Source organism: Vigna angularis, chromosome 4 (assembly GCF_016808095.1).
Source record: "Vigna angularis cultivar LongXiaoDou No.4 chromosome 4, ASM1680809v1, whole genome shotgun sequence".
Lineage (NCBI taxonomy): Eukaryota > Viridiplantae > Streptophyta > Magnoliopsida > Fabales > Fabaceae > Vigna > Vigna angularis.
In genome coordinates, this window is record NC_068973.1 from 33,219,080 (window position 1) to 33,235,679 (window position 16,600).

The 16,600-nt window shown below is 34.3% G+C and overlaps 2 protein-coding genes across 3 annotated transcripts; one reads left to right on the forward strand and one right to left on the reverse strand.

Annotated features, from left to right (window-relative positions):
- Positions 1-1,572: 1,572 nt before the first annotated feature.
- Positions 1,573-6,221, forward strand: LOC108331529 (V-type proton ATPase subunit E). 2 transcript variants are annotated; one of them, XR_008248251.1, is made up of 7 exons: positions 1,573-1,759; positions 1,842-1,942; positions 2,561-2,717; positions 3,735-3,931; positions 4,186-4,285; positions 5,711-5,846; positions 6,091-6,221. XR_008248251.1 is itself a non-coding variant. In XM_017566255.2 (6 exons), exons 1-6 carry the CDS (start codon positions 1,658-1,660, stop codon positions 5,744-5,746), a joined length of 693 nt encoding a protein of 230 aa, XP_017421744.1. In that variant the 5' UTR covers positions 1,573-1,657; the 3' UTR covers positions 5,747-6,012. The 2 variants fall into 2 exon arrangements, 1 of the variants encoding a protein (XP_017421744.1); XM_017566255.2 differs by lacking the exon at positions 6,091-6,221 and having other exon boundaries at positions 5,711-6,012.
- Positions 6,222-7,774: 1,553 nt separating this feature from the next.
- Positions 7,775-12,861, reverse strand: LOC108331528 (V-type proton ATPase subunit E). Its single transcript, XM_017566254.2, has 6 exons — positions 12,675-12,861; positions 12,493-12,593; positions 11,553-11,733; positions 10,314-10,510; positions 9,944-10,043; positions 7,775-8,108 (listed from the first exon to the last, which is right to left on the reverse strand). Exons 1-6 carry the CDS (start codon positions 12,774-12,776, stop codon positions 8,073-8,075), a joined length of 717 nt encoding a protein of 238 aa, XP_017421743.1. The 5' UTR covers positions 12,777-12,861; the 3' UTR covers positions 7,775-8,072.
- Positions 12,862-16,600: the final 3,739 nt, after the last annotated feature.

Here is a 16,600-nt window from a genome sequence, read left to right on the forward strand (position 1 = left end):
GATCTACAGAAAAAAAAATTATGACTTGAGCGTCGAAGTGTATTCTGCAGTCATCCTTACATTGATCGGTTACCAGAGCAAGGAGTGGAGAGACGTTCGGCACCCCGAACTTTCAGACAGACGATTATCCTCGTCCCATTTCAACATGAACCTATAGAAAAGGATAAAATTAAATTAGGTGTGACAGGAGGTGTTCCTAAATCTAAATTTCATTTTATAGTTTCTTGTGGTACTATGTTTTTGAAAATCATAATTCTCTTTAATGATTATGCTTAAATAATTTTGTTCTAAACAACTTTAAGAAAAGGTAAAATGAAAAGAGAAAATAAGTTTTTCAAAAATTAGAAGTAATCAATGTAAAAAAAGAAAGCAAAACCGGTTGTAGGGTGAGGTTTGCACCCACTTTATAAATTATGAATTGGTTTTTTCTCTACGATGTGAGACTTTCAACACTAATAAATATATTTAATGTTATTTTATCATTATAAAAGTTATATAATGTTACAATTCTCATATGAACTAAAAATAAAATTGAATTATAAAGTATAAAATATAAGTACAATTTTTATATTATAAATCAATTTTATAAAATTAAATTATATTTAAAATTATTTTTTTAATATAATTCAGAATTATTTAGAGTTCATTTTCATTTTACAATTTCTTTTATAAAATTAAATTAAACTTAGAGTTCATTCTTTTAAGATCTAACAACAAATCATAACATATTAAAACCTCCCATTTTATTCTCTTGAACTTTCCTTCTTTATGTAAAAGTGTTGACATAATGCATTCTCAGTATTAATCTACTTATAACATGTTTTTTCTCATCAAAGAATTATTTATTTAAGAAGAGACTCGTATCCAAATATTTTCTTTTCAAATATCATACTACACGTAATCTTTAATTACCGATTTCAATTTGAGAATAATATACCAGAGAGTGTCCAAATAAATTTGTTAAATTATAGGAAATTTGATGTGATTTAGAAGTATTTAGATAATTTCTTTTAATAAAAGTTTTTATGAATTTGTTTTTCGTTGGAGGATATAAAAAGGGCTGTGATTATTGAAGAATAGAACTTATTTTCAATATTCTTTGTATTTTTATTTGAATAAAAAAAATCCAATTTTTTTATGAAAAACATAAAATTTCAATATTAAGTTCGTATTTATAATTTTCCACCAAATTATTGACAATTAAAAACGATTTTTTTTTTCATAATAACATGGGATATTAACATATTTTTATGTTTGGATGATTTCACTGTGAATAAGTTTCATAATTCTTTTTTACTCGTTTTAGTGAATATTGATTTGTCATGCGATGTATCATTCAAATATGTCTCATTTATTTGAAAGTGTTGTTACGGATTGGTTAAATATCGAGTAGGATTTTTTAATCTACTTCCTTTACTTACTTTTTATTTATTTTTTTTTGAAATAATACAAAAATTTATACTTTTTTTACTATTTTACTCTTTGATTTATATCAAATAAATAAATATAAAAGTGTGTTATTGTGTATCCTTACTTATTTTAAACTGGTGAAACGAAGGTGTATAAATAAGAGGTGTGCATCTGTGATTTGTGGCAGTGAGGCAGCAATCCCTATCAAATTCAATCATAGAGGAAGTTACCGGTGTTTCGTCTGAAAATGAACGACGCAGATGTCTCTAGGCAAATCCAGCAGATGGTGCGGTTCATCCGCCAGGAAGCGGAGGAAAAAGCCAATGAGATCTCTGTCTCCGCCGAGGAGGTATCTATTCATTTGGCCGTGTTTTCTTCTCATTCGCTCTTCATTCATGCTCTTAAACCGATTCATACTTTTCCTTCGGCAGGAATTCAATATCGAGAAGCTGCAGTTGGTTGAAGCCGAAAAGAAGAAGATCAGGCAAGAGTACGAACGCAAAGAGCGCCAAGTCGAAATTCGGAAGAAGATGTAACTTCGTAATACCTTTCTATACTCTTTTTTATGCGGTTTTTGTCTGAGTTTGAAATTCGCTAGGATTTGTCCTCCGTTGAGATTGCTTAAAATTAAATTCTGGAGACCGAGTTCTACTCGCATAGATCTTGATATTTGATTCTTATGGAATCGGATTCGGTGCAGTTATTTTGTCATGTAATCACTCATTCAGTGTATTTATTTATGATTGAAATACTGTGACAGAGTCTTTTAAGTAGTAGAAGATGATGTTTCGGATCTTTATCGAACTGTTCCGAATTGCTGAATTCCCTAATGCATTCAAGTCAGATCAATCAACGATGAAAATCAGTAATTAATGTTAGAAAATATGACTGTAGGTTTAGTTTAGTCCTTTTTTGTTAATTTTCTTTGTTTGTGTTTGAATACTTCGGTTTGATGTTCAATTTCTTTCAAGTTGTTGACGTACTCAAGTATATTGCCAAAGTTTGACGGAGGGAATGGAGGATTTAGTTTCTGAGATGCGTTTTGTTCAGTTATGTGAAGTACAGAGCTGTGCGTTGTACTTCAAAGTGACAAAAACAGTGCTACTTGAGATGGTATATGTTTTGAGACACAATTGATTTTTTGTTGCAGCGAGTATTCAATGCAGCTGAATGCTTCTCGAATTAAAGTTCTTCAAGCTCAAGATGACGTCATCAGTTCCATGAAAGAAGCTGCTTCCAAGGAACTTTTGAGTGCGAGTCATCATGATCATGTGTACAAAAACCTTCTGAAAGATCTCATTGTTCAGGTCCGTTAAATATTTTAATATGGTACGTCTACTTATGAATTGATAATTTGATTTTGCTGTTTTGCTAAGTGATATCAGATTATTCTTTCCATCTTTTTCTAGTAACAACTGTTTTTAATGATATTTACTTACTTTTGTATTATTTAAGATGATGGGCACAACATTTTATCTATAACTAGTAATTTTGCTGCAAATTGCTATTACCCAGTGCGCCATTGTATCAACATTGTTGATCGTTTTTGTGATAGGAACTTGGGTATTGGGGGTGGGTGGAGTATTTAACTGTTTGGTTCTCCCCCTTGTGGTAGCTACTTTTATAGAGTTGGTTCCAAAGTGTTGGGTACTTATCAATTATTATGAGAGCTAGTTGTGTGTCTTGTAATGGGCATCTTCGTAGGATTCACGGGCTCACATCAGTATGGAAGTGGAGTGAAGTGTCACCATATGAAGTGTTAGAATGAAACCTGCCAAGATGTCGTCTCTTAGAGATGGTATTATGGTAAGAACTTGGGTATTATGGGGTGTCTAAGTCCCACATCAAGTAGTATGGGATCCTTGGTGGAGTATTTAAGTGATCGGTTCTCTCTCCTTTATTGTTAGAGCTTTTGATAATGGGTTCACCGAGTGCTTGGGTCCATATAAATTATAACTATCTCCCAACATGAGGACCAACCTTGGTGTCCATGGTGTGTTCAAAGGCATGGGTTCTCTCTCCTTAATAGTTAGCTTTTGAGGATGGGTTCACCGAGTGCTTGAGTTCATTTAAATTATAACTGTCTCCTGACATGAGGATCAACCTTTGTGTCCATGGTGTGTTCAATCTTTCTTACCCTTACCTCTTTCCTTGCTTAACATGACCCTTTTAATCTTTTGTAATGATATATATATATATATATATATATATATATATATATATATATATATATATATATATCCTTGACTGCTGTTTATAGACTTCCTTCCTTCTATGCGTAAGTATGTGGACATGCAGTATAATGTTAGGACTCTGTGTTACAGTGTTTGCTAAGACTGAAAGAAACTTCTGTCTTGTTGAGATGTCGGAAAGAGGACCTGCACTTGGTAGAGCATGTGCTGGATTCTGCTGCACAGGAGTATGGTGATAAAGCAAATGTTGAACCCCCAGAGATCATTGTTGACAACCAAGTCTATCTTCCACCTGGACCCATTCATCACAATGATCATGATATCTACTGGTAAAGTTCATATTACAACAATTAAATCTTAACTAATTGTTTGGCCTGACCAGTCAAGGATTTGCTTTATTTTTCCTCTTCGTTAATTGTAATTCAACATTATCTTCTGAGAAAAGTGCAAATTCAAATCTTCTGTGCATAGTAATTCTTTCCCACAACAATTGAGGATGCTTCCTAAAATATTATTAACTGTTAGCTGCTTTGATATTTAAATTGCAGTTGTAGCACACTTAATTATTTTTGTTGATATTCAGTTCTGGTGGGGTGGTGCTGGCTTCTCGTGATGGAAAGATTGTGTGTGAAAACACTCTTGATGCACGACTTGATGTAGTGTTCCGTAAAAAGCTCCCTGAGGTAAATTTTTTATGCACATTAATTCTTACTCTATGATTTTGAATCCTTTGTTAGATATATTCTACTGAATTTCATATTATTTCCAAGTAGGAAGGTGGGTTATTTTTGCGATAGTGAAACTTTGCCATTGAAATAAATAAAAAAAATACTACAGTAAAATTATATCTGATGGGCTACTAGGACATGTAATGGAATGTACCAGTGATTTTAAGAGAAAGAAGAAGCAGGACTTGTTTAACAGAGAAGAAAACGCATATTAAAAGAGAAAAAAAAAGCTGGACTTTCATTTTTTAATATCAGAAGCATTACCATTTTTAAAATTTAATGAATAACTACCCACTAACACAGTAACAACGTGATCCTTCGAATAAGCTATGTAACGGACTCTTTAAGACTAGGACAGCAGCAACAAACAAAAATTACATAAACAGACCGTGGAGTATAGGGAGTAGTTAACTGATGCTCAAATCAATGCCATCTTCCTCACAAAAAGAATGAAGTTTTTCCTTGCTATTATCAAATCTTCTGAAATCATCAATAAAGGCAACGTGATAACAATTCCCTGCTAATGAAGGAGTTCTCTATGGACCAACTGTGTGACTCACTTAATGAAGATAATAGCAAATTAGTATTAAAATATAGAAAGTTAGAAATACAAAGGAGAGACCAAAATAAAATGGAAAGGAAACAGAGAACGAATAATATTTGATACTTCGAAAATTCTGTGATAAGTAGTCTTGTAAAGAAAATAATTCATATTTGATTAATAGAGATACTAGATTAGAATATACACCCACATATAATGACATAAAATTAAGAATTGACAGTAATTATTATGTTAAGGGAAGGAGAAGCTGTTAAGATTTGTTAGAGCCAGGAAAAAGACAAAAGTCTTCAAACTAAACTATGAACTTGGACTATTGCTCTTACTCAAATAGCTTGTATGTAGAATTTTGATTCACATCCACTTACGTATTTTATTGGGTTGTTCTACCACGATATTATACTAGTATATACACTTTCTATTGATTGCACTGAAGTAATAGCCAACTATAATCGATTCTTAATTTAGTTCCAAATTCAAAAAGTCGTTTTGTTCCCTGTCTATTTCTCTGTGCCTTTGTTTTTCTAGACTAGTCTAGGAGTTCCTTTTCACTAATATTTTCTCACACTCTTTCTCCTTCCAGACGAAATATATACTGTAATGTTCCATTATTGGCAACTTTCTGTCTAGTATGTTTACTTCAGATATTATTTAGAATGATAAATTTAGTAAAACAGTGGAGTAGTCGAAGTTGTGATAACCCCCACATTCTTCTTTATTTTCTTTCTTCTTGGGAAAGGGTGGAATTGTTTTGAGATGATGAACTGGTTAATCACGTCAAACCACTAGATTCTTATGAAGTTTCTTGCTCTTTGTTGCAGATTCGAAAGCAGCTCTTTGGACAAGTTGTTGCTTGAAGGTTTCAAATGTATTGTTTCCGTACCCTAGAATGTTTGTATCCCGCAGGCGTGTCTTGGACCTGAATAGGTTTGGTGCCGTTGAATTATAGTTGTTGTCTTTTGAATAAACACCATTTTTCCGTAGTTCAGCTGCTCCCGTACCGTTTATTATGGGCCACGTGGTGTTCTAGAACTTCTCTGGCTCATTGCCGCATTTTGTTCATTGGTAAAATATATATGCATATATACTGTCGACAGTGTGAGGGAAATATAAGCGTTCTGCATTGTCGTGTCTGGTGCAAGTAAAATAAATAAATTAAATGGAAATAGTGAATTGTGGGGTCCATGTGAAGGGAGGGGGATTGGACCGCATTCTACGTGTAATTACCATGGATTTGGTCTCCTGACTGACGGACAAAAATAAATTTACTCGTCTTGATGATTATATTCAAATAGTTATTTAAAAAAATCTTTAATTAGAGGTAAACAAGTACAAGTTATATATAGTTTTAATAAAATATAGGAAATAAAGATATAAAAATGAGTATAATAAATTGATAAATATAAACTAGATTTAGTTCAGATTGGTTTTCATAATGAAATCTGAAATTCAATCCAATAAAGGAATTGGATTTTCTTTTTGGTTTTTTTCGCTTTCTATTTATTCAGTTTCATGGTCTTGGATTGATTTATTCTTACCTTGTTACACAGGATTGAGTTAATTTACGAACATACCAATTTGGTATTAAATAGAAGAAAAATATTTTAATAAACTGTCATCAAACAAAAATTTCATACATTATAAACTTATTTATTGTTAAGAAAAATGAACCATATAATTAATTTTATATAAATTGTCTACTCGTAATTACACTTTGTCAAATTAAAATAGATACAAAAATAATATATTTTTTTTCACTAAACAAACAATTCCCAACAAAATTAATCAAGCTTGAATGAGCTTAGAAAATTTGATAAGATGAGAATAAGTAGGCTTAGTGAAAATAGATAAGAAATAAACTGAAAATTTGTATTGTTTTATTGAAGAGAAAAACAAAACTGAAGAAACATGAAGAGATTAATAAGAATATTTGGAAAAAATACTGCGAACTCTATCATTTTTTATAAATCATTTCTACTAACATTGTTCACCAAACCAATATTAATTCTTTCTTCATCTATTTTCTCTCATTCCTTCAACTAAACCCAAGAATTTCAACGAGATTAAGGGTCACATTCCTCCGAGAATAACCTCGATTAGTTTTAGATCCATAAAACCAATGCGGACTTAGCAGAACATTTTGCAAATCCCGATCACAGTTCTGTAGTATTGGACCCTGAGTGGAACGAAGGAACAATAGAAATCGTTCTACACATTTCAGTATACAAAAAAAGATGAGTCAATATCTAAAAGTGAGAAAATGTATTTCCTTACTATAATTTGGAAATAATCTTTTTCGGGTTTTCGATAGACACCGCAATTAAAGAAAATAAGCGTAAAAGTTGTGACAACAAAGAAGTTGCAAAATGTTAAGGGACCTAGAGACAGCGAAGCAAGAGCACATAGACCAACAACCACGCAAAAACAGAGACTCTATAAAAAGGTTAGATGTGCAGACAACTGCAGAGACGAAAGGATAAATTATACAAGAAAGGTTTTAGGAATTGTACGTTGCCATAATTGTCCGATTTTAAGCCATTATCCATATTCATTTAGCCTGCTTAAACTATTGATTAGTCGTAGCATAATCCATAGCCAAACCTAATAACTGATCTATTGGGGAAGGAAACCCGCGATTAATGTGGCCGACTAACTAACCTAGAAATAAGTAGTCGTGTATTGTGCTTTTGCTTTGTTTTTTTTTTTCTATTTTAAGTCCACTTTTTACCTCAGTTCGTCCCTTCAAATATATTTTTATTGGATTTCTCTTAAAATATAATCCCTACTTTCCATCAAATGACATAGTTTCCCAAATCACCAAAACATGAGGAATGTACCTGAATGCGTGGGCGCCGACATTTCACTGTTTCCACTTGCCCCAGACACGATGGAAGAGAACACTTTATTTCTGTCACAATGTTCACAATAATGTACTTATGTTCAATATATAAATATCTGCTACATGATTTACCAATAAGCAAAAAGCAGGAATGAGAGAGAAATTATAGCACACCACATGCCCCATCATAAACGGTATGGGAGCAACTGAACTACAGAAAAATGGTGTTATTCAAAAGACAGCAACTATAATTCAACGGCAGCAGACCTATTCAGATCCAAGACAAGCTTATGCTTCGGGATATAAACATTGCAGGGTACGAAACAATACATTCGAAGAAATCTTCAAGCAAAAACTTGTCCAAAGAGCTGCTTTCGAATCTGTAACAAAGAGCAAGAAACTTCATAAGAATCTAGTGGTTTGACGTGATTAACCAGTTCATCATCTCAAAATAATTATACCCCTTCCCCCTTTCCGAAGGAGATAGAAAATAAAGAAGAATGTTGGTTATCACAACTGCAACTACTCCAATGACTTACCAAATTTATCATCCTAAATAATATATAAAGTAAACTGTTAGGGTACAAGATATATGAGAGAAGAAGGTATAGGAGAGAAGGAGAACGGCACGACCGGTGGAAGATGGGTCCCCGTTTTCGGCCTGATCGCTCTTTACCTTCCAGCAGCCTGGTCGTCCCCGTCTTCCACCGTTCGGTGCCCTTCTCCTTCTCTCCTATACCTTCTTCTCTCATATACCTTGTACCCTAACATAAACATACTAGGCAGAAAGTTGCCATTAATGGAATATTGTAGTATATATTTTGTCTGGAAAAAGAAAGGAAGTGTGAGGAAAAATTAGTGAAAAGGAACTACTCCCAGACCAGTCTAGAAAATACAAAGGCACAGAAATATACCGGGAAAGAAACGACTTTTTGAATCTGGAACAGAATTAATAGTCGATAATATTTGGCTATTACTTCAATGCAATCATTAGAAAGTGCAATCAAATGGGAAATGAAGCGATCATATGCAATAGCAAAAATAAAAAACAAGGGGAAGAAACCAAGTTTGTTGATCAAGACAAGGAGGCTCTACTCTGTGGCTATGTATGTGTTTTGCAAACCGTGAAGTAAGATTTGGCTCAATGACAGTGGTTGCACTAATCAAATGACCATTGATATGGAACTTTTCAAAGATTTAAAGACAATCAACATCACCAAAGTCAGAATAGGTAATGGTGAAGGCTTCAAAGTTGCTTTTGAAGACAATCTTTGCCTGATTAGAGATGTAGCTAGTCATGATATCTTTAAAGGAAAAATGGAAAGGAAAAGTTTTGCTATAAATCCATTAGAGGTAGAGCAAGCTGATTTTCCAATCAAGGAAAATATCACAGATTTTTGACAAAAGAGGCTCTGGCATTATCACTACCAATGGCTGCTACAAATGAAGCCCAAGAGGCTGGCAGCTGATTTCCAAGAGCTTGATGATTACACACCAACTTAAAACACTTGTCTATTTGTGAAGCAAAACAGAAGCCTTTTCCGAAGTCAACAAAAGGAGCCACTTGTAAGTTGCAGTTAGTCCACACAGATATATCTAGACCTCAGAGAACTCCTTCATTAGCAGGGAATTGATGTTATGTTGCCTTTATTGATGATTTCACAAGTGGCAACCAAATTCAGATTCTGACATCTGGTTTGTGAGGAAGCTGGCATTGAGCATCAGTTAACTACTCCCTAAATTCCTCTTGCTTATGTAATCTTTTGTTTGTTGTTTCTGCCTTAGTCTTAAAGAGTGTGTTAGGAAATCTTAGATACTTTGTTATTCCAGTTTGTATTCACAGCTTATTCCAAGGATCATATTGTTAGTCAGTAGTTATTCGTTAAGCTTTATAAATTCTAATGCTTCTGATATTAAAAAATGAAAGTTCAGTTTTTTTCTCCTTTAATATACGTTTTCTTCTCTGTTAAGCAAGCTCTGTTTCTTATTTTCTCTTGAAAATCACTGACACATTCCATTACTTGTCCTAATAGCCCATCAGATATGATTTTCATGAGGATTTTTTTTTTTATTTCAATGTCATAGTCTCAATATCTCAAAAACAACCCACCTTCCTACTTTGAAATAATATGGAAAGTTCACAATCAATTCAGCAGAAAATATCTAACTAAGGATACAAACCAGACTAAGAATTACAACGCATAAAATTTTTTACCTCTGGAAGCTTTTTACGGAACACTACATCCAGTCGTGCATCAAGAGTATTCTCACACACAATCTTGCCATCACGAGAAGCCAGAACCACCCCACCAGAGCTGAATATCAAAGAAAATAATCAGGTCTGCCTTAACTGAAATTTAAATAACAAAGCAGCTAAGACAGGTAATACGATTTTAGGAAGCCTCCTATTGTTGTGGGTAAGAATTGCTATGATCATAAGATTTGAATTTGCACTTTTCTCAAAAGATAATGTTGGATTATAATTAACCAAGAGGAAAAAGTAAATTGTAGAGTGAGAAAGCAAATTCTTGATTGGCAGGGCCAAACAATTAGTTAAGATTTATTTTTTGTAATATGAACTTTACCAGTAGATATCATGAGCATTGTGATGACTGGGTCCAGGTGGAAGATAGACTTGGTTGTCAACAATGATCTGTGGGGGCTCAACATTTGCTTTATCAGCATACTCCTGTGCAGCAGAATCCAGCACATGCTCTACCAAGTGTAGGTCCTCTTTCCGACATCTCAATAAGACAGAAGGTTCTTTCAGTCTTAGCAAACACTGTAACAAAAGCCCTAACATTATGCTCCAAGTCCATATACATACGCATAGAAGGTACTCTATAAACAGATGTCAAGGAGACTATCTATATCATTACAAAGGATTTAAAAGGGTCATGTTGACTAGGAAAGAGGAAGGGCAAGGAATTGATCCCATGCCATTCAATATACCATGGAGACCAAGGTTTGGTTCCCATGTCACGAGATAGTTATAATTCAAATGTACCCAAGCACTCAGTGAACTCATCCTCAAAAGTTAACTTATAAGGGAAGGGAACCAATCACCCAAATACCCCACGGAGGATCCTATACCACTTGATGTGGGACTTAAACATCCCACAGTACTCAAGTTCTTATCATAGCACCACCCATTAGGGGCAACTTCTTTTCAACTTTCATTCCACGGCACTTCATATGGTGATACTTCACTAACTTTCCTGTTAGTCAGAACCGTACGTAGCCCTTTCCATGATGCAAACATCCTGCTCCAATAATAATTGATAGTACCCAATCACTTGGAAACCCACTCTAAAAAAGTAGCTAGCACAAGGGGAGAACCAAACAGTTAAATACTCCACTGCAACCCATAATACCCAAGTTCCTATCACAAAACGAACAACATGTTGATACAATGGTGTCTGTGGGTAATAGCAAGTTGCAATGAAAATACTAGTTATATATACAATGTTGCGCCCATCTACGCAAATAATACAAAAGTAGGACACATTAAATAAATAACATTAAAAACGGTTGCCTAGCTGCAAGGATCTAACTAGAAAAAGATGGAAAGAATAATTGACAACTACCTAAGCACTTGCTATCACAAAAAAATCGCCAATGTTATAAAAAAATGTCTCTATGTAATAGGAATTTTCAATGAAAATACTGGTTATAGACACAATAAATAAACAGCATTAAAACAATTTTGTATGAGTAAGGGTCTTATAGAAAAAAGGAAACAACAATCTGACATCGATACTTGGCAAAACAGCAAATTCAAATCAAATCATAAGTAGGTTTACCATATTCAAAGTTTAACTGACCTGAACAACGAGATCTTTTAAAAGGTTTCTGTACACATGATCATGATGAGTCACAGTCAAATGATGATGATGACTCACACTCAAAAGTTCCTTGGAAGCAGCTTCTTTCATGGAACTGATCACATCATCTTGAGCTTGAAGAACTTTAATTCGAGAGGCATTCAGCTGCATCGAGTACTCACTACAAACACAATCAATTGGTTGTGCATCAAAACATAAACTATCTCAAGTAGCAGTGTTCTTTGCCACTTTGAAGCACAACATAGCCCTGTATTTCAGACTATGAAATAAAATACATCTCTGAAACTAAACCCACAATCTCCTTCGTCAAACTTTGAAAATATCCTTGTGTTCGAGCACTTTGCCACAGATGTCAACAGATTGAAAGAAACTGAACACCAAACCAAAGTACTCAAACCCAAACAAAGTAAATATAAAAGAGAACAGGTTAAACCTCTGGCCATATTTTCCAAATGCAAAAGTTTGGAACTATCATTAACTATAGATTTTACTGAAAATTATGACAAGACAACAAGGAGTTGGTAGACTATCTCATAATTGATATGAATTGCATGCATTCGTCAATGCAGAAATACAGATCCGTCCTAATTCATAAATTTAAAAAGAATAACTATTGCACAAAAGATCATATTCTAGTACTTAAAACACACAGAACCACAATCACAGAAGTTCAATTATAAATACACAGAATGAGTGATAACATAAAAAATAAAATAAAATAACTGCACTACATCCGGTTCCATAAGGATTCAAGCATCGGCGGTACCAGTAATCACAGTCAATAGACATTGCCGCATTAGCGTACGGATCAAGATCTATACGAGTAAGACTTAGCCTCCAGAATTTAGAGACATCTAACGACAAAACCAAATGAACTTTGAAGTCGAAGAGACAAAGAGAAAGGTATATAGAAAGTTACATCTTCTTCCGAATTTCGACTTGACGCTCTTTTCGTTCGTACTCTTGCCTGATCTTCTTCTTTTCGGCTTCAACTAACTGTAGCTTCTCGATATTGAATTCCTGCAGAAGGAAAAGTAAGTTCGGTTTGACAGCATGAACGAAGAGCGAAAGAGAAGAAAACACGGCGAAATGAAGAGATACCTCTTCGGCGGAGACAGAGATCTCGTTAGCTTTTTCCTCTGCTTCCTGGCGGATGAACCGCACCATCTGCTGGATTTGCTTAGAGACATCTGCGTCGTTCATTTTCGGAGAGTCACTACAAACTTTCTCTGAGATGGAACTTGATATCTTGCCCCACTGTAACAACTCACTCCAGCACACTCTTATTTGAGCACATTTATGCTAACATCTTAAAATTACACATTCTGGTTTACGCGTGTAAAATTTATTTCTTTATTTCAGGACATGTCACCCTACAAAATAATCTCACAAATTATAGAAGGAAATGAGTTTAATTTACTGTCATAATAACTTAACTGTTATTTTATTTTACAAGGAAACTTCAATACAAAACACAGATAATATCTATACAAAAATTGAAAAGAAAATTTTGTCAGAGAAATATTAAAGGGTTAATGTTTTATCTTGTCTCATTTAATTTCAATATTAAATTTTTATACTGTCCATTATTTTTAAAGTGATGAATTTTGTCTCATTATTCAAATAATGTTTTTATAAATTAAAATCACTTTTAAACTTCTAAAATATTGAATATAACTTTAAATTTTTACATCAATAAATTAATTTCTTTTATTAAAATTATTGTTTTAAACTATCTGACGCTAAATATTTAATGACAACTATGAGGTCTTGGAAAATTAACCGTAAGATATCTGTCCAATCCAATTAATGCACTGCTGAGTCACCTGTCAGCTCTCATTAATGCACCTCGCCACACACTCAGTCTCATTAAAACGCACTCACACACTCTGACGCACGCCTGCCAAGTGTCACAAATGGAATGTTCCGAAATCTGTACTGGAAGACAGGTGTCCGTGTGTGAGAGAACATCCGTTTGACTTGGGAAGAAAACCAATTTTCTGAAAAACCTTCTTCCCACTCTCTGCATGCAATCGTCTTCTTCCTCAGAACTCAACTTTTCATATTCTCCAACTTCTCTCTAGAAAGCCTTCAACTTCTCTCTACTGTTACTCACCCATTTCTTCTCCGTTCAACATTCAAAACCATAGGAACGTTCCCTGCGCCGTGTGCTTCAATCTGAACCGAACAGATCCAAGTTCTCTAACCGGTAAGTCGCTCGACTCTGGACGCTTGTTCTGTGTTACATGCAAACTAAGATTCAGTTGCATGCAAGGGTATAACTGAGTTCTCTGAGTTTTCTTTGGGTAGACTTAATTGAAGAGCGTAAGAAAGATCGTTGGGGGTAGAAAGCCATATTTGAACGAGTCCAAGTTATACTATTAGACGTACACTGCTATCCAGGTAAGGGAAGCTTAGTAATTTAATTAATACTTGGATGTTGTATGCAAGCATGATATGAACTGAATGTATGAGATGTATGCTGATTGAGTATGCCTGAACGATCGCTGTTATGCATGAATGAATATGGTATGTGTTGGTTGATACGTATGAATTGGAAAATGGATGATTATTGTATAGTATGAGTTGTTAATATGAATTCTATAAAGTATGTGAATTAATGATGAATATGAAATTATAAGATTATGAATCGTATGAGAAATGTTGAGTTAGAATAGATGAAAAATCTGAATATGATAATTCTTACCTTGATAATGTACGCTCGTCGTTGAACGGTCTTATACCGTTGGGTTTCCTAGTAAATGACTTAAAATGGAATTCTTTCATTCGGAAAGAACTCTGATCGAGAACGAGCGTCCTCTTGTGAAATGTTATGTTTGAGCGCTCGGTTCAGCTTAGCAGTATACGAATAACTTTATACTTTAAAATCAGTAACGCTCGGTCTTATACCTAGCGTTCGTCATAAGCAGCGCTCGGTCGTATACCTAGCGTTCGTCCTAATGAGCTCTCGGTCTTAGACTAAGCGTTCGTCCAAATTAGTACTCGGTTTTATACCAAGCATTCGCCCTAATAAATTATTGGTCTTATATCTAGCGTTCGTCCTAAGAAGTGTTCGGTCTTATACCGAACGCTCGTCCTTACCTTTGATTTCTAAATGGGCGTAAATAACATCCGTCCAAATTATTAGTAAATGTATATTATCGCGTTCGGTCATTGACTGGCAGTCGATCCTTTTAAACAAATTGTTCTCAGTATAATTAATTATTTGTCTTGTTGTATCTTTATCCATTTGGATTCGGCCTAAAGTCTTTGTACCTAAATTATTCTGAACATTGATTGTATATCTCTAAGAGTCAGTTCATTCAACTGATTCGAGTAGCAGTGACGTTCGTCATATAAGTATGTGTCGACTTATTTTGTTTGACAACGAGTCTTTTAAATATAGTCTTTAGCGTTCGTCTTCGTTCTTCAGAAGTATGAACGATCGTTATTTTATACTTTTAAAACTGAAGATAAAGATGGTGATAAATTATAAGATGTTGAAGTGTGAACACTATATTGAATGATTATACGATTATGGAATTTGAACGAGCGTTCCAAGGAGGAACGACTCTTACATATATTGAATATTAAATTTGGTAAAGTATGACTGTGGATAAGTTAAGACTTGTTGTTCATCCTGATGTTCCGTGAGTACTCATCCTCATGTAGAGGAAGTATGTCATGTGTGGGAACGGCAGGAGGTCCTTAGTCCATAAGTTAACATGAGCGACGTAAGAACGGACTAACCTCGAGTGGCAACTGTTGAGTGTATCCTAGTTACTACATCACTCGGGTGCAAGGACGCTTGTAACTACACAGATTCATACAGTCCGGACGGTCGGTCTAGTCTATATATATATATATATATATATATATATATATATATATATATCGGATGATGTTATTGTTGGAACAATCGGTACCGTTATAGAGTCGCGCAGCGGAATAAAATACTTAGAAAGCGTGTTACGGTCACAAATCAAGTTTAATGGTTCGTTTTAGAAAAACAATTTTCTTAGAGAAAATTTATCAAACAGTTGATGTACGTACAATAAAATGAGTGTAGGGAATAAGAAGATCAACACATAATTTTTATCCTGGTTCGAATCAAAAGATTCTACGTCCAGTCGTTAATCACTATAAATAGTGATTAACCTTTTTCACTAAAAATGGTTTCACAAATTACAACAAATAGTGAATAAAGCAGATAAATAAACCTTCCTTCGACGAACGAACCGGAAGAAGAACACTCTGCCAACTCGAAGAGAACCGCTCCGACTATCGACAAACGAAACGCGAGCTTCTCCTATTCACGAGACCAGGCAAAACACCTTGCTAACTCGAATAGAGCTTGCTTCGACTATCGACACACGACACACGAGCCTCTCCTGTTCACGAGACCAAGCAAGGGAACTTGAACTATAGCTTCTGAGAACTTCCTCTGACAAACAGTATTCTGCAAGAGCTTCTGTTCAACAACGTTACTATTGATCTTCACAGAAACCCAATATATAGCTAGCTGTTCTGAATATCTAAGGTTAAGTCTCAACTGCCACGAATAATCGATTATTGTAAGTGATAATCGATTATTTAAGTCCGTTACAGGGTTTTCAAAATGTGATAATCGATTATATGAAGTGATAATCGATTATTCCTGTATGACTCTGTGATAATCGATTATTGCCATTCCATAATCGATTATTGCAGTTAAAAATGCAAGTTTACAAGGTTTACAAGAATTTCCTACTACATTTAATTTCTACAAATTGCTTTTAACTAATTCTAATATCTTCTTTAACTAAAACTTCTTGTAGCATCATCAAAACAAATTTCTTCAAGATTTACCAATACTCCTTATTGGTAACAATCTCCCCCTTTTTGATGATGATCAAAAATTCAATTTTAAAAGCAAGTTTGGCTTACCTGCAAAACATACAAGCTAACAAACAACAAGGTTAGCAATACCTGTAATAATTTATACTTCTCCCCTTGTATTATTCTTCTCCCCCTTTTTGATCAGAAGC

Bases quoted from the DNA above. Each gene is read 5' to 3' on its own strand.
- LOC108331529 (XM_017566255.2), top strand. From the start codon at position 1,658: ATGAACGACGCAGATGTCTCTAGGCAAATCCAGCAGATGGTGCGGTTC. The intron at 2,718-3,734 runs GTCCGTTAAATA...TCTGTGTTACAG, and splicing joins TGAAAGATCTCATTGTTCAG to TGTTTGCTAAGACTGAAAGA. The intron at 4,286-5,710 runs GTAAATTTTTTA...TCTTTGTTGCAG, and splicing joins TCCGTAAAAAGCTCCCTGAG to ATTCGAAAGCAGCTCTTTGG.
- LOC108331528 (XM_017566254.2), bottom strand. From the start codon at position 12,776: ATGAACGACGCAGATGTCTCTAAGCAAATCCAGCAGATGGTGCGGTTC. The intron at 12,594-12,674 runs GTATCTCTTCAT...TTCCTTCTGCAG, and splicing joins TCTCTGTCTCCGCCGAAGAG to GAATTCAATATCGAGAAGCT. The intron at 10,044-10,313 runs GTAAAGTTCATA...TTTGATATTCAG, and splicing joins AATGCTCATGATATCTACTG to CTCTGGTGGGGTGGTTCTGG.